Raw genomic sequence first — 26,730 nt, forward strand, 5'->3', positions numbered from 1 at the left:
AAAGAAAATACGTATAAAGGAACATCCCGCCGTGACCCTTCGCCTGCAAAAGTATCTTCAAAACCACCGTAAACGGCGCAATTTCGTACCGCTTTCCCACATTTTACGGCAGAACATCGCCAGAGATATTAGGACACTGATACACTTGTTTTGAACATGTAAAAGAATCAAAAACTGAAAGCGAAGAGTAAAACAATAGAACATTATACAAATATGGATCGGATAGTAGCAGCAAAGGAATTATCATTTCGAATAGGGTTTACGGGACACAGTGGTCACCTCAAGATCGAGCCGCTCCCTCCTGTTGAACGCGATAATCCTCTCAATTTGATTCCTGACTTCATACTCGTAAGTTTTTTTCTCACTCACACTACTCCTTTTTCATTTTAGTTTGAGTTAAAGCGCATCATTTGAATTTCTATATATGCTTTTGTTTCCATAGGGTTCGAATAATGACCGAAATGTATCCAATAGTAGTGGAAAAAATGATTCCAAGAGCGCTTCCTTAGACATTTTCTAGTTTGGTTGCAAAGTATTGTTTAGACAGGTTAGCTAAAAGGCTGGTTTTTGAATGAAGTTAGCGAAAAGTTCTATACCGGAGAGCAATTGGTGGTTGGCTCTTGGGGAATGAGAGTGATTGGAACAAGTAGAGTAGAAAGAGGGTCATCTATCTTGGGTTCCGTTATTTCTTAACAACTATATTCAACGTGTGTGGACCTGGAATGACTTTCATGGTAGTCTCTACTCCAGCATGAAAGTTCCATCTCAGGGAAGGACACCATGCTATGATAATTATTGTTTTGTCGAGCCCAACTTTTGTCTCTCGCATGCCCACACTGTCTCACACAACACATACATGTTTAGGTTCTCTTTTGAGGTGTTCATACATTTTAGGTTCCACTACTTTATAACGTTATCCTCAACATGTGTGGACGTGGAATGACCTTTATCCTAGTTTATGCTCCATCATAAAAGTTTCATTTTATAGTATGATACTTTCTATTTTGTCAAGCTATGTGATCTTTGGTATCTGAACATGTTAGTCACACACATGTAAAGAGGGTTTGAATCGGAAGTCGTAAGTTTTGTCAAACACGTGAAACTTGTATTAGATCCGATTTACTACTGGATAACTTAGTCAACTAAGGCTTAATTAGGGGAAGAAATCACTTAGTTTTTTATACATTTGTAGTTTCACTCTCCCTATTTATACATTCAAGATGATTTTCTGGATTTTGCATCTTTATGTTTTATTTTTCCAAATTTTGTGTGAATGCACGTTAGTTAATTGCCAAAAAAGGAGGAAAAGACAAATTTAAATTAATATAACTTATTTATGACAACGAGAGAAACATCTACCTTTAGTTTCAAATTGATTGTGCCGCTTATATGAATACTTTTAGTCCATTCTGCTCTATTTGAGCGTTTCATGCTCCTTATGTAACCAATAACCTTTGGGGTTTAAGGGGAGAGAGAAGACATCCCCGCCTGACAATTATTCTCAACTAACAACCTCATTATTAAGGCGGAAGAGCCTCATGACAAACTACGACAAACCAAACATTCGCCGGAAGCCGCATGCGACAATATGCAACCACATGCGCACCTGACAGACATTTTTGGAGCGGCTATTGGCGCGTGAGCCCTTTTCTGTGCAACTTTCCGACGATATTTTTTCTTCCAATGAGCTCGTTTACCATCCTAGGATCTTTCCAGCGAGGTCAGAAGTAGCTCCAGTGATTGAAAAAGCGATAGTAGTCGTTCCAATAGGTTCTACTGACGCTTTTGCTTTTCCACCGACATTTTGGCGTCGTTCCATCTTCTGGGGAAATCGCCTTTCATCATTGAGTCTAACCATCCATGTCAGACCTCATCTGATGACCAGAAAAGTGGCAACACAATTCCAATAGTTTTTGATGGCTTTTCAGCTTTTCCAATAAGTGTTCTCCTCTTTGTTCACTGCCTGAAGTTGGGTGGAAATGGCTAGAGAAGGACTTTTTCTTTTCTATTGAGTTAAGAAAAGTCATAACTTTTGTCATCAAGGATGTTATGATGTGGCCAAAGTTGGAGTTTGATGAAAATTGTTGGAGAATAGATGTTGGCAAGGAACCAAACATTGAGGGCCTTAAGTGAGTATACCAAGAGGAGGAAGAGCTTTTTGAGCACATGTTTAGTAAGATGTTTCGAAAAGTGGGTGGGTTAGCCGGAAGCTATTACAAATTGGGTGTTACAGGCATGAGAGTTAGCTTATGTGAGGTTCCTTTTCATACTCTCTGATGAGAAGCAAGCCACTAGAGTATTTTCTGAAAATTGAAGATGGATGGGTGGAAATTTTCTAAAGCTTGAAAGGTGGAGCAAGATGTCAGGATGCATCCACCCAAGTTTGCTAGCGACGTAGTTCCAATACACTTGGTTGGGCTAACAGTAAACATGTGGTGTTTTTAATTTTCCTAAAAAGTAGGAGATGTGTGGGTTTTGCAAAATGCTACATGTAGCATACTCGACATGTCAATGGCTTGGATTTGGTGAGAAAGGGAGGTAGTGTACCAGTGTCAGTGGTGATTGATGATTGAGAGATGGGATATCTGGGTGTTATTGGAGTTTCAGATTGAGCACTTTCCTTTGGGGGTAAAGGAGTGTGTTGGGATAGGGAGGAGAAAGAGAAAGGATTATGAGGAAAGAGGGAGGAAGGTAGTGCATGTGAGAGTGGGCGAGTTCTCATCGTCCATAAATACAGGTGTGAGCAATTTAATGTGGGAGAAATAAAGACTAAAAGAATATGGTAAAAAGACATGAGTGCCCTTGGCTTAGATCACTAACATGAGGAATATGTTGGATCAGATTGCCAAAATTAAAAAGAATTGCTTTCACCTTTCTATGTTGAGTAGAGGGGTCATACTTTTGGCTTTTGCTCACATGTGCAAAATTTCGTGTATTGAGATAAAGTAAATTATATCTCAATTGTCCTAACTCCTACTAATTAGTTGACACATCTTGTTTGCAGATTCATACAAAGAAGAGGAATCGACTAACCTTGAAGCGCCTCCATAATCTAGTGTTCATAAAATACAATAGAGCATTGAGGCATCGCTACAACCACCGCCATTTAATTGATCCAATTCTTTTGGACAAGATTGATGAGGCTAATGAGTGGCGAATCGGAATTCCTGAAATTGTGAAGATGAAGAAGTATTTGAAATCGACTCTAATTTCACTTGGGCTGATGTTGTGGAGGCTAGTGGAGTTGGGGAGAACCCTTATGGTTTAAGAAGGAATACTTCAAGTTCAAGCTCGAATAGGAAGGGAAAAAGTGTGGGTACTACAAGTCGATCCCTAATTGATTAAGATGAAAGTGATCATGAAGAGGAAGAGGAAGAAGAAAATGACGAGCAATATGAAGATAATAGAGGAATGCGAGATTTTGACAATCTTGAAGAACTAGAAGAGTAGAAGAATAAGATGTTGATTCTAGTTATTTAGTGGTTTTGATTTTGCTTATCCTATGCTTTATGGAGGATTTTGTGGTACCTACTTTTACGTTTTTAAATTGAACTTTTTGATTATTTATATTATCTCTTTGCAAGGTTTACTTTATGTTTTTTAAGAATTGCACTTCACTTCAATGAAGCGTGCGCTTCGCTTTTGAAGTGAGGTGAACCCTAGTCGGTTTTTTGCGCTTCTTGCTCTCAAAAACAAGGGGAGTTCCTATGGAGGGGGAGGTGTAGATAGGGGGAAAGTATGAAGGGTAAAGGAGAATGCTCAACCATTAACTATCATCGAAAGGGGGTAGAGAATGACTAATTGGATGAGGGGAATAGATTTCTAAAGTTTGAGGAATTGTTGGGTGTTCGTTTGAGTAGAAGGAGGACAAAGTCATTGATCTTTTAATTGACATGAATTAGAGTCAAGAAAAGTAAGCAATGTTGGGGAGGGGATATGAGCGTAAGGGAAAGAGGTAGGCGGAATCTCATGAAAGAAGAGATAACACTATGGTGCATGGGATGAGGTGTAAGGGGAAAGAGTGGTAGGATGGAGAGCCGAATGGGCCGATGAGGAGGGGTCGACGGAGAAGTTTTGGGAGTTGTCCACCTCTACAGTGGAATAAGATATTCTGTAGGTGTTTGGGGGAGAGGGGGGACCTTCAATACTTTTAGGTTCTCAGAGGGAATGATGTGGTGTAAAACAATGTCAAAGGCAATTGAGGAGCTCTTAGAGTTCATTGATAATCATTTTTATTGATTTTCTTTTGATAGGGCTAGTTTCTCATTGTCTTGGGTGGAGGACTGAACATTAAAATCAAGACTAGACAGATTCTTAGTGTTGACCTCCCAAGAGGAAATGGTTACGACTGTGCTAAAGATTCTCTTGCCGAGGGTAATTTCGACCAAGCCGCCTATCAGATTTGAGAACATGTGGCTAGAAAAACTAGCCCTATCAAAAGAAAATCAATAAAAATGATTATCAATGAACCATCATGTAGTCATGGGCAAACCATCATTCCCGGTTGCAGAAATTCAAAATTATTGAAAGGGGACATAAAGGTGTGGAATATGGAGGTTTTTGGGAGGGTAGAGATGAAGATGCAAAAGCTTATGAATGAATTAGAGAAGTTGAGAGGCAAAAGGGGTGAGGAATTGGAGTAGAGTGAAAAAGTGAAGGAGGATGTGAAGAGAGATAACTACATCAGCAATAGCTCAAGATATAAGTTGGAAATTGTAAACGAAAGATAAAGAAGAAGACTAGGGGAATAATTGGCTCGATTATTTCCTCAAGCATGCCGGGGTCTTAATATTGTTTACATGTGATCCTAAAAAATGAAAGGAAAGGTAAGTAATCCGATAAAGGAAGGGGAAGTAAATCCTATTTCTGATTAAACCATTATAAGGATTTTACCATATTTACTAGGAATGGACTATTTCTATAACAATTTCCTAATTCTTAATACTCCCCCTCAAGTTGGAGTGTACTTATTGTATGCTCCAAATTTGCCACGAATATATTCAATTTTGGAGCATTGGAGTGACATTGTAACAATATTGGCCAACTGATACCGGAGAGAAAAAGAAGAAATTTTGGGGAATGAATGACTAGATTATTCCTTTTAGCATTACGGACTTTAAATAGTGTTCAAAAACAATTCTAAAAAGGGAAGGATCTTTAGTAATTCCTATTTCTAATTACACAAATATAGGATTATTTTTCCATAGTTACCAGCAGTGGGCTCTTTCCATATTAACAATTTCCTAATTCTTAGCAGAGACAAAAATTGAGAGCTTTGTGATTGGAGGAGGGGAACTGAAATAAAAGTTCCTCCATAGGGTAACAATTGCAAATAAGAGGAGAAATTTTATGGTCTATGAAAGTGGATGAGGTCCAATATGAGGGAGAGGAGGTAAGGGGAATACTGAGATTTTATGAACGATTGAATACCGAAGTTGGGAGGGTCAGTGTTCAATCAAATAGGTGAGCATAAGAGGGAGTGATTGGAGAGGGCAATTGTGGAAGACGAGGTGAGGGAGGCGGTAGAGAGATGTTCAGGTGATAAGTCCCAGGACCGAATGGATTCACAATGGCTTTCTTCTAACGGTATTGAAACACGGTCAAAGGACAAAGGAGAGATTATGGAGATCATTGCTGCATCTCAGGAGACCGGAGAATTTGAAAAAAGTCTCAATGCTTTCTTTATAGCTGTCATAACGAAAAAGGAGGGTGCAACGAACATCTTGGGTTGTGAATTACATGTCAAAAATCTGTCCTGGTCGGTAAGAGGTTGTGAATATGTTACTTTAGCATGTTGTGGTCTAGTCTAAAGTGATAAGGAATAAGTCCGGTCTTCTATAACATGAACAAGTCTATGGTGCAGTTACTAACACACTGTTGAACAACCTAGGGAATTCATCTCTTTGGTCTATGTCTTTCCTCCTGGTCCTGTAAAGTGGTTAATGGTTCACTACTTTTATTTTTTCCTTTTTCTTTAATAAGCAAAGATACGGTTCACTTGTTTTTCTAAAAATTTATTGTTTATCCATGGTTCCTTTTCAGTTGCATTTCCACTTGTAGATTACCTTTGGTCCATAGTTATCCTTTATCTACCTTTTTACAGTTAAAACAGGGGACCTATTTGATAATACCAATAAAAAAATTCTTTTTGATACGATACAATTTTTCTGAATTTAAATTTATAGTGCCAGAAGGATTTAATCTTGGTAGATTTTTGTTTTTCTTGGAGGACACATTGACTCTTAATGTTGTTGTAGCCAAGTCAGTCACTTTTGGAGTGTGCTATGCTGAACCTGTTTGACGGAATGTGCTTGATCAAATGCTACCTTTTACGTGCGGTGCTATCGTTGTGGCTCCGGTTGCGCACTTATGTGGTTTTAATTAATGAATTTCCTTTTCTTGTCTACAAAAATATTGGGGTTTTTATTTTGTTATTGATTTCTGATGCATGCTTGGACGTAACAAGTTTTGTTCATTTATTCCAAAGAAGTACTACTAGTTAACTCTTGAGGTTTCGGAATCTCAATCTGTCCATGTGCGTGTATCTTCAGCCAGGGATCCAACTTTTTGTTTATTATTGGTTGGTTAGCAAAAACTATTCTTTCTTGATTTGGAATTTCAAGTCCATATTAATCCGATCAAGCATCAACCCACCAAATGCTTGATATGTGCTCAATAGCAAGAGATAAATTTTGCAATAATTCTTTTTTTGAGACCGGTTACCCGTCTTGAACCCTTGACCTAGTAGTTTGGAGAGAACTCCCCAACCACTTTGAACAAGGAAAGTCAGTTGTTTGCACTAAATTCTTAGTGATCAAGCTTTTTAAAACATGACCTAGTTTGATTGTCTCTTTCCCTCTAATTTGCTTTTGAAATAATAATATCCTGCAAACTGTTTGGTTAACCTTTCTGGAATCCCCCCTAGTTGAAGCCTGTATATTTTTTCTGGCTCTATTATCTTAATCTAGCTTTTGGGTTTCGACTCTAGGAATCTTTGTAAGTGGGAGATTTGAAGAAGCTCTAGTTTTAGAAAATCCCTAATTTTTCGTAAAAGGCAAAATATTTGGTATTGAAATAGAATGTACTTGGATAGAGCGGAATAGATACAGAGGATGCAGATAGCCGGCCAATCTAATCTTAGATTGAGGCGTAGTTGATTGGTTGATAGCTCTTTGAATTGCTACCTATAAGGCCAAGGACTTTCAAGCGAGTTTTATATACTAGCAGCATATCCATATTTAATATTTCCAGTTATATGAATACCTTAAATTGTTACCTTTTGTCAACCTCCCTAATAATGACATCTCTACTTGATGTATAATTTGAAATTTTTAACTCCAGCACTCACTCCATATCAGTTCTCATTTCCATTCCTCTTAAAAACAAAATAGTAAAAACTGTTTACGATCACTTTTACTGTCATTTCAGCCGCCTGCATTTCCAAAGGAAACACCTGAAACAATAAAAGAATATATTAGGGAGAAGTATCTTTTGCCTCAGCTGGATGCAGATGAGTTTTCTCCCGAAAAAGCCGGAAGGCAGTGGGAGTTTGATTGGTTTGAAAGAGCTAAAATCCTTCCAGATCCATCTTTGCCACGATCTGTTGTTGTTCCAACATGGGAAGTGCCTTTTAGACGTCGGAGGGACAGATTGGATAATGGAAGATGGGAGCCAAACTCAGAGGAGGTATTTAGAATTTGCATTTTCATTTTATCAACTTGTTATTGATTTAGTTGCTAGCTCGGTATAAGACAATCACGAGTAAGTCAAAGCAGTCTCCATCACCCCCCCCCCCCCCCCAAAAAAAAAAAAAAAAACCCCCACAACCCAACAAAGGAACAAGAAAAAAGTTTTCATGGGTTAACAAGTTCTTTAACTACTTCTGATTTTCCATTTCCTTTCCATACTAAAACTACTTGAGAATTTCGGTGTCTGACAATTTCCTTTTTTTGGTTGCTAATCATGACAATTTTTGGCTAATTTCTGACTTCTCAGAGAGATGTATCTGAACTTACAGTTGGAACTGAGGATTCTGGGGCTCTGCCGCGTATTGTTGGACCACCAAAGGATTACGTTAGAGGAAGCATAAATAATCGTCCTTTTCGACCTGGTGGCTTGGATGATTCTCCTTCGTTGGGCAGAGTTGTTCCTGATGGTGCTACCAACGGTGAATGGGTAAGGGAGGTGCTTAATGGTGGTCCTGCCCAAACCGCTCCTCCAAGCTTTAAGCAAGGGCCTGATCTTGGTGATCTTAAGGTAAGGTGCTTGAGTTTTTTTAACCATTGAAGAGCTCTTGATTAAGTTTCTATTCTCTGTATACATGAAGTTCTGAGAGATCTTATTTTTATGTTAATGGAGACGCATTCCTTCTCATGGAATATATATGAGGATCAGAGTGCTGTCACGAACTCAGCGGAGGTGAAACTGGTCAGTATCAGTATGAATTTCAAGTTTTCTTATATAAAATACAGACATCTATATTTTGTATTTCCATCCTATCAAGTAAGAACTGTGATGGATTATATGCACCTAGGTCTGCTCGTCAGATTTGCTATGGAATGGGTCAAGTAATTTTGTCCTCATCTTCTTGTTTTCTGATAAGCATCTCTGTCTGGCTATCTGCAGAGTGAGTTATCCGTGCAGTTTGATGACTTGTTTAAGAAAGCTTGGCAAGAGGATGTCACAGAGTTTGTTGGAGATGGTCTGTATTATCTAGACAATTCTTTTGATTGTTTTATGTTTCTTACGTTTGAAGAGTGATTTCATAATCAAAGATCTCTAGATCAACCTAACCAATTTAGCTAGGACAGGGTTAGTTTGTTTTCTCTGGTACATATAGCAAACATGTAATATTTTAGGATAGCGTGGCTTATATACCACGCATTCCTCCTTGAAGCTCATTTTTTCCCGTTTTCCCCCTTTTGTTGGGAAAGCAGTTTCCATACCAGAAAAGTGAAATGTTTATTTAAGACCATCATATGCTAAGGTTGTGGAGGTGCCCGTAGAAATATGGGAGTGTATACAGTCCAAATTATGACAGCTTGTTGAAATACGGAGTTGTCTCATGATGTGTCCGACTTTATTAAATACCTTAGTTGTGTGACCACTTCATTTAAAAGTTTAAGCTGTTAGATAGGGTACACTTTCATTTATTTATTCAGTTAAATCTGCAATACTTCCTTTCATAACGGGCCTTAGTCTTTGTTTTGGTGGCTGTGAGATTTGAATCTAGGTTCTTGGCCTACTTTTTATCATATAAAATTGTGTGACCACTTCATCTAAAACTTATGTTGAGGATACTTCTATTTATTTATTTTGGTGTGCAACAGTAACTGCACACCAGAATTATTGAACTGTTGGAAGTGGTTCATTCAGTTTGATACAAAATTGATAATTAATGTTGATATATAATTAAGTAGATAATAGTGTGCTCTCTCCAACAAACTTAAAGTTTTTTTAGATGAGATGGTTACACATTTCAACATGGTATCAGAGCAGGCTGAGGTTCTGGGTTCGATACTCACTGCCACTCATTATCAACTAGAATTTACACGTGCTTGGTCCATGAAAAAGAATTAGGACCGCATGTGAGGGGGCATGTTGATATATATTAAGCAAATAAATGTGTGCTCTCTCTAACAGGTTAAACCTTTTGATGAGATCTGGTCACACACTTCAACAATTAGTAAGTAGTAACCATGGAAATTAAAGGAGATATTGAAAGGTGGAGTAACATATGCATAGTTTGATACTTTTTCTAAATTTTATTTTACAAAAGAAGTGATGCTTCTAGTTGAAAATAGGAGAAAGAGGAAGATTAGAGCAATGTTATCAATCCATTGTTTATATTTGAATCATGGGCTACTATGAAATAAGTTAATTATTAGAGAAAGAATTACCTTCTCTATGTGTCCTCAGAGAAGACAAAGATCAAAGTGTTAATGAGGACAACAGTTTTTCTTATACTCTCAATTTGTGTTTCCGTCTCATTTGAGTCATCATCTTGCTTATCCATCTGCAAGAACTCTAGTAAACTTGCATTGGAGTTGCAGCTGCTAGTCTCTCGTGCCCCATCGGATCTGTAACTCTTCATAACTGTGCTGTTATCCGCTGAGTTTCTGCAAAGTATCAATGTTTAATCTGAAAGATTTTTCTTATCGTGAACGGAAAGCAGCTATGGACGATTTTCATCATAATGCTCCATCTTGCTGTATTCTTAGTTTTGGGTTGTAGAGAAATGGAAAACAAGCAAATATTTGGCTCTTTTTCGGAACTAATATTATTCCTCTTATATAGGTCATGCGTCTGAATTGCAATCTGAAGCAGAACAATTGACATCTGTCACGCTAGAGCCACTTCAGGTTGAAGCTGAAGTAAAGAAGTCCGAAGTGGCTGATGAGGCTTTAGACGCTGAGATATCTGTCTTGGATGAGATTTTGTCTGTTGAAGCAGAAGGATCATCATCAAGATTGGATGAGGATAAAGATGGTGCACGTCAAGGGAATGAGGTAATCCTTCGCACATTTCCTGTTTAACAGAGGAGTTCTCTATGTCTTTTTTTTAATAAGTAAAAGAGGAGTTCTCCATTTTTAACCAGTGCATCTAGTATTGTGATCCTTCTGCTCATGCTTTTCCTCAACGTATCTGGTGCAGGGATGGGCTGTTACTGGTGGCAGTAAAATCATTGTAGAACGATTTCATGAGCTAATTCCAGATATGGCTCTTACTTTCCCATTTGAACTCGACCCCTTTCAAAAGGAGGTATAAATTTTATGGTCTGTGTAGTGTTCTCAGTTTTCATATGGAACTTGGCCTAAGCCTGCTTTTATTTTGATCTCATGTCCTTTGAAATTGTTGGAAAAGTACATGGTTTTGATCATGGTGGCTATGCTTATTTTAGCCAAATGATTTCCATTGGCAAGAATGGCTAAGTGCTATTTTTGAACATAATAGGTTGAGTTCTTTTGGTTTTTTATTAACTTGAAGCTATTTGTTGTTTTTTCCCTTTTCATTTCAGGCATATATATGCCTATCAAGCTGTCAAAAAATTGTGGTCCTTCTCATTGCGTTAATTGCAGGCCATCTATCATCTTGAAAAGGGGAACTCTGTCTTTGTTGCTGCTCACACATCTGCTGGGAAGACTGTTGTCGCAGAATATGCATTTGCTTTGGCAGCTAAAGTATGACTTCTCCTGATATCAGGAATTTTATACTGATATCTAAAGTATAAACTTCTTCTATGCTTATGACTAAAATGTCTTGTAGTATTTTACTTATCCTAGTTATAAGTTCTTTTACAATTTTTTGGGTAAATTCTGTCCAGATTTTCATGTCTTTACTTACCCCAATTTATGTCTTGTTTAATTGTGTGCTGCAGCACTGTACCAGGGCTGTATATACAGCTCCAATCAAAACAATTAGCAATCAAAAATACAGGGATTTTTGTGGGAAATTTGATGTTGGCCTTCTCACGGGTGATATAAGCTTGAGACCTGAGGCATCTTGTCTTATAATGACGACTGAGATATTAAGATCAATGCTTTACAGAGGGGCTGATATGATTCGTGATATCGAATGGGTAAAAATGTTATTAAATACTTTTGTTCTGCTCGTTTGATTTCTACAATCTTTCCAGTACTTGAGATTATTTGGTTGGTTACATTTTTTTTGTGAGTATAGGTTATATTTGATGAAGTGCATTATGTCAATGATGTTGAAAGAGGTGTTGTTTGGGAAGAAGTTATCATTATGCTCCCAAGACATATCAACTTTGTCCTCCTTTCAGCTACGGTAGGTCCTGATATTTTAATCACTTTATTTTGTGCTTTAGGTTCAGTACTCTTAATGAAGGTGTGAGAACTGAGGACACAATAGAAAGATGTGTGAGAATGCATGAGGCAAATATATAATGCCTACATTTGTTCTATACACACTTTACTATGTATAACTTCACATTTGATCAACGTGGGATATTGATATGTACAGTAGTACACCTTCTAACTAATTACACTTATTCAATCTAACATTCTCCCTGCAGCCGGTGCATACTTGTCAAATGTGTCGAGCTTTCTAATGTAACTAATTTGAGGATGGACTTGGTAATTATGTTTGTATGATCATTTGACTTTAGAATCTTGTGATGATGTCTCTTGAGAGTATCTTTTCTTTGACCAAGTGCTAGTCAGTTTGTATGTACTTGATCATCTCTTGAAACTCCGGATTTGATGCAATATGAAGTGCAGCTTGATCATCACAAGCAAGTTCCATCTGAGTGGTTTCCTTGAACTTTTTCTTTGGTAGTTGTTTGATCTGTATGAGTTCACAAGTTGCTGCTGCAATGGCTTGATATTCAGCTTTGGCACTGGGTCTTGTAGTTGTTACCACACTTTGTTTTTTGCTTTTCCTGGTACTAAATTGTCCCCAACTAGAAGTCTAGAACACAATATCCAACAGTAAACTGTCTATTAGAAGATAACTCTGCCCAATCAGCATCAACATATGAGAAATAGAGACACGGGAGAAAGATTTATGCGAATGTGTGAGATAAATGTCTTATGCCTGCATCTTTTTATATGCACACTTAACAAAGTATAATTATACATTTAGTCAATATGGAGCACTTATACGTACGGTACTACCCGTTCGAACGTTTTACACTCAGCTTATCTAAGAGAAGGTAGCATTTGGCATTTGCTTGATCTGATCTTGATTACTAATTTGTCTAAAAAGCATAATGTTTTCAGAGGGTCAACAGATAACAGTAAACCAGTTCATGTGGATGCATCTCTGGTTCTGCTTTATGTAAATAACTATTCTAGGGTGTTATGGATTGAGGCCGCCCATATTTACTATGTGAAAAACTTTTTTGGTCATCAAAGTCATGCGATTGTTGCATTTTAAAAGAGTTGATTAGCCATCATTTCTGTGGCATGGAACATCTTTCTTTTGACACTCATTATTTGATCAGTTTTGCATACACTGGATAGTTGGTACATAATGAGGCTTGATTGTTGGTCAGAACGCAGTTGCTTGATACAATGTACTGCTGAGGAAACATAGGAAACCAGGATGGAACTTTTGAAATTTCTTAAATCTGGAAGTAGTATGCTGATTTCTTCTTTCACCAAATCTTGTCCAGAAATGTTAAAGCCTTTTGGTGCCGCCAAGAAGAAGAAAAAAATAAAACATCTTCAAATTTGTAGTGAACATGAAATTATCTGTGGCTTGTAAACAATGGGTATGTTGGCCAAAAATTTAAGGTTTCTCTAGTTGAGCCCTCTCTCCTCTTAGAAAGGGACCAAAATAGAAATAAAAGTAGTGAGCTAAAGGTCGGATGGCACTATGGCAGATATTATTCCAAAAACTCTTTTTTGACGCGCCATTGATGGAAATGTTTTTGCTGCATTTGATATGTCGTCTAATTCATGTCTGACCCTCTTTTCATCTAGTGGTGGCTTTCAGTAAACCCCCTCTCAGATCAATTTAAGTAAAAAGAGGGATGACATGCTGTCTAGACTACAGTTTTAAAATTTGGACCATTTCAACTAATAGCTTGTTTGGATGGTTGTTATGTACCGTTTCATAATGTATCGTTTAGTATTGTATTGTATTGCACTGTATCGTTTTGATGTATACCATATTTGGATATATTATAGTGTTTGTCGTTGTTTCATGGTGTCATGCACCGACAATATGAAGAATAAACTTGCAATACTATAAGAAAAAATAAGACACGAGATAGAATTATTACATAAATAGGTAGGGTAAAAGATAAAATAGAATTATTTAATAATAAGGAGGGCAAGATGAGAGAAAAAAATAAGGTAACGATACGACCACACCAAATCGGTTATTCCATAAAATAGCACTTCTCATCGTTACGTAACGACGGATTTAACGATGCGATACAATAAAATTTAAGTAACAATTAAAACAAACATTGTATTTAAAGTAACAATACGATACAATACAGCAGGTAGCAACCATCCAAACAAGCTTAAAAAAACAACTATATCAAAGATATCTTACTTTCCGTAGGAGTGGGAACCCACTCCTTCCTTTTTAAAAAGGGCTTCACAAACCTATTGCATGGTTGTAGTAGGTTGGCGTTGTGCCTATCTTTTGTTTACACAAAAAGCTTTCAGTTACCTCATTTGGATATGGTTTTTCAGTAATCTAATGGAAACTTAAGAAAACTAGACAAAAAAAAAAAAAAGCAAATGAAAAAGCGAAATGAGAAAACGAAACAGAATGAATCATATTAGGATTTTTAGGATACAACTTGAAATCAATGGAAACTGGATTTCTTGGATTGGCAATGGGTCGGGACTCGCAAATTGTCATTCACCTGGTCCATAGGATTGTCGCCTGTAGGAAACCAAGCTGGTAATGGTAGATGTATGGAGACGGTGTTTCTCTGGCTTGTCAGCGTGGAAATTGCTGGCAGCGAAGAGGTTAATTGCTACCATGAAAGGTCCCGACCTTTTATGACATAGCATGAGTGTCTGGAGGAAACCAAAAGTGGAAAAAATGCTAACCTACTGCAGTTTCCATGTAATAGGTTAGTAAAACCTGTCAAAAGGAGCTCTCAAGTTGGGATGACATAAATATATGTTTCAGTGGGAAGAGACGTTAGCCCCAGTATTGGTCTCTAGCAGAAGATTAATAGTAGAGACACAGCTGCATGTGCATCGTGCAAGCATCAACGAAAAAAGTGTATTATGAACTAGAAAAGCAAATGCTTGAGCTTGCGCTAGGAGGGCATGTAAGAGATGTTTCATTTTTCCATTGCAGGTACCAAACACAATTGAATTTGCTGACTGGATTGGTCGAACAAAACAAAAGCAAATTCGTGTGACTGGGTTAGTCATGCTTTCTTTAAATTATAATTCAAAACTATTAAGTTATATGACTTTGTTTCTTGAAATTCCCTGGGGCGTATTATGATTCAGGAAACAAGATAGGAGCTTTTATCGTCATAATATATCCATAGACCGTTTCTTTTGATTTGGTTTCTTTTTTCTTCTATGACCTTTTCTATCAGGACGACCAAAAGACCGGTCCCATTGGAGCATTGTCTCTTCTATTCTGGGGAGTTTTACAAAGTATGTGAGAATGAAGAGTTTCTGCCTCAGGGATTTAAAGCAGCCAAAGATTTACATAAGAAGAAAACCACTAGTTCTGTCTCTGGTGGCACCAGCTTGCATCCTGGGTCTTCAACAGCTGCTGATAAGGCTCGAGGACAGAGGCGTGATAGCTCTTCTCAGGGGAAGCAACACAAGCATTCTGGTCCCCAAAAATCAGGCAATTTTGGTACTGGTTGGGGAACCCAAAGCAATGGCTTTGGACAGAACAATATGGGCTTAAGGAGATCAGAGGCGTCTTTGTGGTTGACACTGATTAACAAACTCTTGAAGAAATCGCTGTTACCTGTATGTAAAAAATCATCTTTTTTTAAACATGCATGGTTCCTTGTATATCTTCCTCCCACAGCCCGTTCATGGTATAGTTAGCATTACTATTAGCATGTCCTGAAGAAAGTAGCACGTAGCAGTGTTTTGCTGTTGGTATTTAGTCTCTTGATATCTCGTCCTCTGTTTTATTTTTTTTCCTTTTCTTTAAAACAGTTTAACAGAACCATTTTCCTTTTACAGGTTGATAATAGACTTATCATGTATTTAAAGCCTAATATTTGTCATGAAATTGTGATTTCAGGTGGTTATATTTTGTTTTTCAAAGAATCGATGTGACAAATCAGCTGATAACATCCCTGGTACTGATCTCACAAGTAGCTCTGAGAAAAGTGAAATTAGGATATTTTGTGATAAAGCATTTTCGCGGCTTAAGGGATCTGACAGAAACTTACCGCAGGTTTCCTACCTAATTTTCTGCATTTGTTAATTTGGTTGACCTTGCGGTTCTTGGTCCCTGCTAAAATCTAGAACAGTGTCTTATTGATGGTCATGTAATCTACAGATTGTCAGAATTCAGAGCCTTCTCCATAGAGGTATTGCTGTGCATCATGCAGGGCTCCTCCCAATTGTCAAGGAAGTTGTAGAAATGCTTTTTTGTCGAGGTTTGGTTAAGGTAATGTCACATGCCCGGTTCTTTTAGAATAGGGCATCTAAGGTTTTGAAACTTATGCACCAAACGGGTACATTGTTGCACAAAGATGCCCACCTCGTTAGGACCTCTCCGTATTTTGTTACTTATTTCATTTCAAATATTATTCTGCATTAAGCATCGCCTATATTTATGCTTGAGCACTTGTCATACGTATAGACATGCTTATATACTTCATTACATTATGGATACATACATACAGAATTAGGGGTGTTCACGGTTTGACGGAAAACCGATCCAAACCGAAAACCGAACCAAACCGATTAAGTAAACCGATATTTTTTTTGATTTGGATTGGTTTTGGTTTTAAATTTTAAAATCCGATAATATTTGGTTTGGTTTTGGTTCTATTTTAAAAAACCGAAAAATAAACCGAACCAAACCAATTAATTATATACAAAATTTAATAATTATTTATATACAATATAAAATCTTTTTGTTAATAATTTTAATTGTTATTTTGAATTTTGGTTTATCCTGTTACATCTTAAAAGATTGCCTAAGCCCAAAACAATAGGATTCGACCAATTTTCTTTTCATTAATAGACTCTAATTCTCTAACCCTCCGCACATACTTTTGCCTAAAAGAAGAGGTAAAAAAAATCACCACAAGAGTAAAGAAAGCACATTCAAATTGCAAGACAACAATGGCTAAAGCTTGAGAAAGCAACCTTATAGTTTGCTTTTTGTTCATTCTTTTCATATAAACATGTAAATAAACTTTCAGTTCTCAAAGAAATATATAAAAAGCATAAATTTGGCAAATTATTTTCAGATTGTTGTCTAGTGTTATTTTAATATTATCGACTTATCATTAGCTTACTAAGAACCGAAAAACCGAACCAAACCGAACCAAACCAACAACAATCAAACCGATGGTTTGTATTTAATTTGGTTTGGTTTTGGTTTTAAATTTTAAAAACCCATTAAACTGGTTTGGTTTTGGTTTTAATCAAAAACCGACCAAACCGAACCGTGAACACCCCTATACAGAATTTACATTAGAACTTAATGAAATGAATAAAATTAATATCAGATCTTTATAACATACAGCAATTAGCATTTGGTCATGTTAGAATATACTAGTACTGATAGCATGTACTAAAAGGATATTATACTGAAATAACTTTTTAAGATCCTGGGAAAGTCATCTAATAATTTTGGATCCAATTAAGATATTTTGAAGGACCCCGTGATTCTTGGTTTCGGAAGTATGGCTTAGGATCTAGTGATCTAATGTTGTGTTCTTTTTCAAGTAAAAAATAAACTAAATAAATAAAGGGAAAAAGTAATAATGAAATGATTTATCAGGCAAATGGTGAAATTCTGGAATGAAGTTGGGCTTTGGACGTTTCATTTTCAAGTTATCTACTTTGACCGCACCCAAGGGTGTAGCCTAGTGGTCAATGAAGTGGGTTAAGAACTATGAGGTCTCATGGTCAAATCTCAGCGGAGGAAAAAACACAAGGTGATTTCTTCCCATCTGTCCAAGCCTTGGTGGACATAGATACCTGGTGTCTGTTGTTGGTGGAAGGTAGTAGTATCTGTGGAATTAGTCGAGGTGCGCGTAAGCTGGCATGGACACTACGGTTATCAAAAACTAAGTTATCTACTTCGACCACTATTGCTGAAGTTTCTTTAACCTCATTTAGAGATTTTGTGATTCATTTGTAAAACCTGAATTAACCGTGGTGTACTTGCGGGAAACTCCTTGCCGAGGGCCTGTGCACCCCCGGGATTAGTCGGGGCTCTTAGAGACTCGGACAGCCGGTGCAAATAAAAAAAAAATAAAAAAAATAAAAAAATTTGTATTCATTTGTAATCAACACTCTGTCTTTTGGTGAGTTTTTCTTGCAAAGGACTAATTTGTTCATTTGATTCTTTGGTTCTTAGGTTCTGTTCTCAACAGAGACATTTGCAATGGGAGTTAATGCTCCAGCTAGGACGGTAAGTTCATTGTTTGCAGCGTTCATGTTACTCTGCGTGTAGTTTTTCTCGTAAAACATTAAAAAAATTTCACCTATATGATAACTGATAAGAGCCTTGTTATACCCTGTCTTGAGTAACCGAGGATAGAGATTCTGTTTCCATTTAATGTTGTAGAAGGATTTTGCTGATTTATTTATTGCTAAGAGTTGAAGGCTTTAATGAGAACTTTAAAAACTGATGCAGCATCTTTAAGCATCAGCATCGAAACACATTAAGAAACAGTGATTACTCTGCAAATATATGGAGAACCTAAAGAACATAAATGAGAGAGGCCAACTGAGCTAATATGGGGCAGATATGCCTGGGAAATAATAGTATTTTAGCGCCATTCAGGGGCTGACAGAATGCAACAGTGAGGAATGAGCTGAGAGGTAAAGAACTAAGAAAGCGAAGAAAATGGAGGAAAGCAGAGAAGAGAGGTAGAAGAATCACATAAATTTCTGTGTTGTTTTTCATTCAAGTATGCCAAAAGCACATAGTATACACATTTTTTACGAAGAAAAGACCAGAAGGAGACAGATGTTATGGACAATCTTAGGGGTTATAGTCTAAGATTGGTGGGTATTTTCCAAGATTGCTTGCCATGGAATTGACTATCCTTTGATTCACAATAAATGACTCATCTTGAAGGGGTGATTTTCTTCTGTCTTGTTGTTCAATTTGACTATCAATTTGAGCTAGGCCCAAGGTCCAATTGTATCAAAACCAAACCCATCTATATCCTAAGTCTATCCTAGTTGGACCCCCATATTATGTTGTCCACACTCCAAAAGTCCAGTCTTGGGCGTCCAGGAGGATAGGGGTGCTAAGTGTCCCACACTTGTTGAGGAAATGAGTTATTGTCTCTTTATATGGTCTTGGACAATTCTCACCTCATGAGTTAGCTTTTGTGGTTGCTTTCTAAAATAAAAGATAGCTTTTGGGGTGGAGTTAAACACAAGGTCCATTTCACTTCACATGGTATCATGCCAGATCCATCACTATGTATGGCTTTGCCAATGTTGGGCCCATATTATATTGTCCACGCACCAGGTGTCCAACCCTAGCTGTGCTCGGGGAGGGAGCGTTAAGTGTCCCATGTCGGTTGAGGAAATTGTGTGGTCTCCTTATATGGTCTTTGGCAATCCTTACTCTATGAGCTAGCTTTTGGGGTTGAGTTAGCCCAAGGCCGATTTTCTTTACGCTTCTGCCTCTCAATTAGTGATACATCAATCTACTATACAACTTCAAGGGTGGATCTGTCACGATGACGATTCTTGCCGTAAAATTTGGATTTCTGTTGTGCTCTGCAAACCTCTTGGATTACTATTTTTATCAAATACAATATTAGTTAGTTCTGACTCTATGCACTTGCTCCCTTTATCAATTTAAGTTGTCTCATCTCCATAGGTGGTAAATGATTGGATTGTGATGTTAGTTGTTAGTACTGAATATTTACTTTGTAATTGGGTTTAAAGTAAGATTCACAACTTTAAATTGATCTTTTTAAAGAATAAGATGAGCCCAACTTATCTTTTATAGATTCACAACTTTTTTTTTTTTTTTTAAGAATAAGATGAGCCCAACTTACCTTTTATATCGTACTAATATATTAGAAAATGATAGTATGAGGAGAAAAGGTCAAGAAAACTTTGAGCTGTTTACTTCTTCCGGTGGGATCAGTTGATCCCACTGAAGTAACTATAGGTAATAGGTTTCCTGATTACTGTATCTGATAGTTTATTGAAGAAAATCATTCTTGATGAGATCCTGAATTTCTGTATCAAACATGATAATGTTTTTAATTCTTTATATAGCTTTTAACAGGTTTGCTTTCTGTATTTTTGTCATTCTTGCCTTTAATTTCTTACCTGCATATTTTCCTTGATTTTCAAACTTCCTATGTCCTCTAATCCTTGATCACTTGTCCGTATAAATGCAGAGTACCATTTTAGATTGCAGAATTTCTTTGGTTTTCCTGTCGATATTTGCAGTTACTTATGTTAGGATCTGTTAAGCATCTCTCCATATAAACAGTCTATTGCTGAAAAGTTTTAATTGGCTTACTTTTGGCAGGTTGTTTTTGATTCTTTAAGAAAGTTTGATGGCAAGGAATTTAGGCAGCTACTTCCTGGAGAGTACACTCAGATGGCTGGACGTGCTGGAAGGAGAGGACTTGATAAAACTGGCACAGTTGTGGTGATGTGCCGTGATGAGATCCCTTATGAGAATGATTTGAAGCATGTAATAGTTGGTACTGCAACTAGGCTTGAATCTCAGTTTCGACTGACCTACATCATGATTTTGCATCTACTTCGGGTTGAAGAACTGAAGGTACGTAGTTTTGACTAATGAAAGAAGAGAAAACAGCTGTTCTTAAATAGTCCACACAGCATCTACTTCAATCTTCTGTTTCTGACAGTTCATTTTCCTTGCAGTTTAGTTTTATATGATTATGGAACTAGTCTGTTCTTGTATTACATTATTGCTGTTCTCATGTGTTGGTCTCCTGGAGCTTGTATATAGTAGCGAGTTGGACTATTGCAAGTCTCTTTACTTCACCTGTAAAACATTGTTTAAGTTCGATACTCTAGCAGAGAAGTTCATGGTTTATGAATACAATAAGTCTAAATGCCTCAAGAATCTTTAGGAAATTAGGAAAGAAGAGAAAAACAGCTGATCTTATTATAAAAACCACACAGCATCTACTTCAATATTCTGTTTCTGACAGTTCATTTTTCTTGCAATTTAATTTTAAATGATTATGGACCTAGTCTGTTCTTGTATTACATCATTGCTGTTCTCATGTGTTGCTCTCATGGAGCTTGTATATAGTAGCGAGTTGGACTATTTGCAAGTCACTTTACTTCACCTGTAAAACATTGTTTAAGTTCGATACTTTAGCAGATAAGCTCATGGTTTTTGAATACAATAAGTCTAAATGTCTCAAGAATCTCTTAGAAATTCAATGTTTTCTTTTTCTTTTCTGTTTCCTTATGTTTTAGATAAACAATAAGAAAAGATTAACAGAAAAGACATTTCACAGAGGGTAAAAGTATAACGTGTACCTCTAACATGACCTTTTCTTTTATCTTATTGCAAAAGACAGCTGATTTGTTCCAACAATATTATTGAGAAGCATAATGTCTTTTGATCTCATAATAGTTTGAGAGTAATGATGCATGCTAGTGACATGATTTACGTTAATGATGTGTTCCATTACATGGATTGATTAATTCTTCACTCCCCACTTCCGCTCATCCTGCAGATTTCTCCTGCTGATGTACATTTTACAACTTTGCAGGTTGAGGACATGCTGAAAAGAAGTTTTGCTGAATTTCATGCTCAGAAGAAACTACCTGAGCAGCAACAACTCTTGATGCGAAAGCTTGCTCAGCCAACAAAATCCGTGGAGTAAGCACAGCTAAAACAATTATGGTATCTGCGCTTGCTGCCATAATTGTCTTGCCAGATTAATTAATTTTTCGACATGCATTTATCACACATTAAAATACCTATATGTGCTTTCTTGTCTGTGTTTTGTGCTTCACTGCATTAATGTGTGATTTTCTCAAGCTTAGTCTTTAATGCTTCCTGGTAGTGTTTCAGAACACACTCTCTCTCTCTCTCTCTCTCTCTCTCTCTCTCTCTCTCTCTCTCTCTCTCTCTCTCTCTCTCTCTCTCTCTCTCTTACAGACACACTCACAGAGATAAAGAGAGAGAGACATGTGCGTGCAAAACACTAGAGAAGCACAAACATAAATGTAGTTCTTTATCTTGAGAATCCTTCCTTTTTGGTAGTGCTCTTAATTGCTTAATTTTATAAAGCTACCCTGTCTGAAATGCTTGCTTATATGAAAACCTATATCTTCTAAATGCTACCTTCCGGGAAGACTCTTACATCATTTGTGATATTTAAATGTGTAGTAAACTAAATATGATTTGTCTAATATAGATGCATAAAGGGTGAACCAGCAATTGAGGACTACTATGACATGTACTCGGAGGCAGAAAAATATAGTCACCAAATAGCAGAGGCAGTAATGCAGTCGCCAGCTTCTCAGCAGTATCTTTCTCCTGGGAGAGCAGTGGTTGTAAAATCACAATCAGTAAGTTTTACTACATTCTTTTCACTAAATAGGCATTAGGCTGGTGAAGTATGATTTTCAGGCTCTTTGGTAATTTGATATTTTCTTTTGAACCAGTAGCCTCTTTTCATCTTCAAGATCAAGAAATTGAGAGCTATCGGGCATACAATAATAATAATAACTTAGCATCAATCCCAAATTAGTTGCCTCTATATTAATTATTTGCTCCATTTGCTCTCGCTTCTTGCTAATACTCAATAGTTTGTCGTTTGAGACACAATAGGGTTGAGCTATCTGGTATGATCTGGAAAATTTACAAGTCAAAGGTTCTTTAGTTCCATGATCTTAGCCCCCTGCAACAGAGAGTCACATCATAATTTTCAGTATGCATAAACACATGAATGCCATCAATGATATTAGCAAGCAAAGATTCAGATTTAACCAAATATGGTATTAATAAACCAGCAAAGGAAGATGTAGGTCAAAGCGTTAAATGCCTTTAAGGAATTTGCACTGGCAAAAAATGGTTGATAATGCGGATGCTGTAACTGGGCCTCCTTGCATAGAACCTTCTGCAGTTTGAGATCACTGTTTTGGAAACTGAAAGTGTTCCAATTCCTTTTGCAGTTTGTTCTGATCCATTTTCATCTTAGAAGTATCATAATCCTGTCTACTTTTAACCTTGCATGTGGTTACTTGGATATTGGCATTTCTGACTTACAGTTCATATTTCCATTAAAGAGATTCATGTGACAACTACAAAAAGGTACTAATGTTTTTCTCTCCCTTAACTACTTCCAGGGTCAAGATCACTTACTAGGCGTTGTGGTGAAGACACCTTCCTCTAACAACAGACAGTATATAGTTTTAGTTCTGACTCCTGAGTTGCCTTCAACTCTGCAAGCTTCGTCAGATGCAAGTGACAGAAAAGACCAAAAAAATCCTGAATTTCAGGTATTAGTGCCTAAATCAAGACGGGGTTATGAGGATGAGTATTGCTCGTCAGTCTCCTCCCGGAAGGGATCTGGCATTATCAACATTAAATTGCCTCACCGCGGTAATGCTGCTGGGATGAATTATGAGGTTCGAGGAGTTGAAAACAAGGATTTCTTGTATATATGTGTTAAAAAAATTAAGATAGACCAAGTTCGGCTTCTTGAAGATGTTAGTGCTGGGGCCTACTCAAACACTATACAACAGCTGCTGGATCTGAAATCTGAAGGAAATAAGTATCCTCCAGCCTTAGATCCGATCAAAGGTATGTCAGGATTATTTGAATGGTCAGATGTACTGATAGTATGTATAGTTTTAGATTGTTGTTTTATCCTAGCATGAATATTATTTGACAGGCAGCTAAACTTGTTTTGGCCTTTTCTTACCAACAATAATTCTATTGTCATATAAGCAGTGTATCCCCTGATATCTAAGGACTAGCTAACACACAATTTTAGATAAGGGTATTAATTTCAACAGTTTCCGGACATTAGATTTTCTTATATCACCATTTGACTCCATAAATTGCATAATAGTTGCAGTTCTATAATAGTTGGTAACCGGGAAAAGAAAATTTTCCTATGAATGACGTTTCCATCCACGACGGTGTTTTCACAGTAATACTATTAAATTTTACTTAACAAGTATACACCGTATGAACTTGGGAAAGCTCTAGACTTGGATATATTGTGGGAATTACTAATATTAAAGATGACTTTTTAGTTATGTGAGGTTCTCTATATTTCATTCTCTAACGAACATTCTATGCCAGATCTGAAGCTGAAAGATGTGAATCTTGTGGAAGCATACTACAAATGGAATAATCTCTTGCAAAAAATGGCACAAAATAAGTGTCATGGTTGTATTAAATTGGAGGAGCACATGAAATTAGCTAGAGAATTGAAGCGGCACCATGAGGAAGTGAATCATTTGAAGTTTCAAATGTCAGATGAGGCACTTCAGCAGATGCCAGATTTTCAGGGTCGGGTATGTTGTTGTTGTATGGAACCCATCATCATCATAAGAATTTGGTGATCCTTTTAGTGCCAATAAATTCTTGCAGAGGAAAGGATTGTAAACATCCTCTTTTACACTTATTCACAGATAGATGTGCTTAAAGAAATTGGCTGTATAGATGCTGACCTTGTAGTTCAAATCAAAGGTCGTGTTGCTTGCGAAATGAATTCCGGAGAGGAGTTGATATGCACCGAATGTTTATTTGAGAATCAACTAGATGACCTGGAACCAGAAGAGGCAGTGGCTATCATGTCTTCCTTTGTGTTTCAGCAGAAGGAGACTTCTGAATCCTTTCTCACACCAAAGCTTTCTCTGGCTAAAAAGAGGTTATTTTTCTTTTGAAAATGTTTAGTTTGATATACTCATCTCTACTTGTTGATATTCTCATCATCGGTGATATATGTATTGAATTGATATTGATAGTTTTGGTCTTTTGATAAGATTCTTTTTTGTGAAGAGTTTTAGATAAGATTCTGTGCTTGTGGTGTATGAATGATTGAGCGATCAAACCTGTAAATCAGGGCCATGTGGTTTTTTCTTAATGTTTCTCTAATGATTGATCTTAACAGACAGTCTAGGATTTTTCCTTATCATACAGTAGGTTTAATGGTAGAAAACTCGTCAAAGTTAATTTGAGATAATTGTCAGACAATATGAAATCAGATAGGGTGTACTATTTCACTTCTTTGTGGCTCCAATTTGGGGTACTAACTTGGTTTTATCTCTATGATTGGGTACACCGTGTTTTTTTCGCTTTATTTGAATGAGGATAAAACATATCATTTAAATATGTTCTCATGTTTCACAGAATTGCATATGCAAGCTTTATGGGACAATTTACTAGCTACTAACTTGGTTTTATCTCTATAATTGGAATAAAATATATCAAGTGAAATATGTCATCTGTGAAAATTTTACGGAATTGCACATCCAAAGAGATGCATATCATAATGTCACAGGTCAAAGAGCTGTGGCACTTCTTTCTTGATAAAATTAGGTGGGTGCCATGAAGGTAGGGATGGAGAGTGAGTTGTGCTATGCATTTAGTGTATTCTTCTTTGTTGGAGTGAATACAATTTTTGGGTTGAAGAGGTTGTTCTAGCAGGCTTCCTATTCTCTTATATCTTCAGCATGTGTTCTGCTTTTCCTTTATTAAAAGAATTTAAAAAAGGATGGGATTTGGTCAGATTTACAGATCAAACATGTAGTTGTTTAAGACCTCGTTGCTGTTTTTGAGTCTTGCTCTGTAATGCAGAACTGTTAGTGGAACATCTTTTGACTGAAAAATTATCCTGCTTTCCTTCGGTAAAAGAGTTACTGGTCAACAGAAGATAGAGTTTTACACAGCTTCAGATTGTCTGCAAAATTGTGTCTGTCAGATTTCTGCTTATATGGGCTGTTACTATTTAAACGATGTGCGACCATTGATTCTTCTTCATTTCTGAAGTCATGTTATCTCCTTCTTACACTCTCTCAAGTCTCTATGTTGTCTTCATTTGACTTGTAATTCTAGTTTTATGGTGATTTCGTTCTGATTAGCTTCATTCATACCTTCTAATTGTTTTAAATCATTCTGATGTGTAATCTGTTGGTATTGTCTCATGAATACCATGATCTGAAACTTTATCTGTATTCTTTCAGCCCCCTAGGCTATTTTTTGTGTTCCCCTTTTTCTCAATGACAGTCATTATCGTGATATTTCAGATTATACGAAACTGCAATAAGACTTGGGGAGCTTCAGGCTCAGTTTAAGCTACCAATCGATCCGCAGGAGTATGCCCAAGAAAATCTTAAGTTTGGTTTGGTTGAAGTGGTATATGAATGGGCAAAGGTTCTCTCTCTCTCTCTCTCTCTCTCTCTCTCTCTCTCTCTCTCTCCACCCCAAACCCCCAAACCCACAGGTCTATGTGTGGGTGCGTATGACTGATATATCATAATATCCTATCCCTTGCTCAAACTTCAATTCTCCTGTGAGGGTTGTTTCTAATTCTGCTTCTCTTTCAGGGCACCCCATTTGCTGAAATCTGTGAACTTACTGATGTCCCTGAAGGTTTAATAGTGAGGACCATTGTCAGATTAGACGAGACATGTCGGGAATTTAGAAATGCTGCAGCAATTATGGGTAACTCTGCATTGTACAAGAAAATGGAAACTGCTTCTAATGTGATCAAGCGTGACATTGTGTTTGCAGCTAGCTTGTACATTACTGGGGTTTGATAAGGTCAGAAGGCCTTGATTTCAAGTGCAAGCCCAAAGAAACCGCTGAGTGCTTGTTGTACACTAAGATACTCTAGCCAAGGTGTGGACTTTAGCAAGGATTCGCTACACTTGGGCAAATGTGTACAGAATTTCCAGTCGTTCATATGTACATTACCAATCGGCAAAATATGCCGTTGTTAGCTCAGAGAAACACAGGAACTTTGAGATTTACTGTATCACATCTTGTAAATTCAGATGTAACTTTGAGTTTTGGGTTCAGGTTTATCAATTAAAAAGTTGAATGACAGAATTCATTATGAAGGTTAACCAGCTCTTGAATGTG

The 26,730-nt window shown here is 37.1% G+C and overlaps 1 protein-coding gene across 1 annotated transcript; it reads left to right on the plus strand.

Moving 5' to 3' along the window:
- On the plus strand, nucleotides 1-26,730 carry LOC109213861 (DExH-box ATP-dependent RNA helicase DExH11). Its single transcript, XM_019377702.1, has 23 exons — nucleotides 1-348; nucleotides 7,429-7,686; nucleotides 7,996-8,256; nucleotides 8,359-8,427; nucleotides 8,626-8,701; nucleotides 10,297-10,508; nucleotides 10,654-10,761; nucleotides 11,079-11,180; nucleotides 11,378-11,578; nucleotides 11,680-11,790; nucleotides 14,794-14,861; nucleotides 15,044-15,431; nucleotides 15,715-15,870; nucleotides 15,976-16,086; nucleotides 18,016-18,069; nucleotides 20,167-20,424; nucleotides 21,395-21,504; nucleotides 22,046-22,199; nucleotides 22,980-23,436; nucleotides 23,944-24,158; nucleotides 24,276-24,514; nucleotides 25,893-26,019; nucleotides 26,193-26,730. Exons 1-23 carry the CDS (start codon nucleotides 214-216, stop codon nucleotides 26,403-26,405), a joined length of 4,083 nt encoding a protein of 1,360 aa, XP_019233247.1. The 5' UTR covers nucleotides 1-213; the 3' UTR covers nucleotides 26,406-26,730.

This window comes from Nicotiana attenuata, chromosome 2 (assembly GCF_001879085.1).
Source record: "Nicotiana attenuata strain UT chromosome 2, NIATTr2, whole genome shotgun sequence".
NCBI lineage: Eukaryota > Viridiplantae > Streptophyta > Magnoliopsida > Solanales > Solanaceae > Nicotiana > Nicotiana attenuata.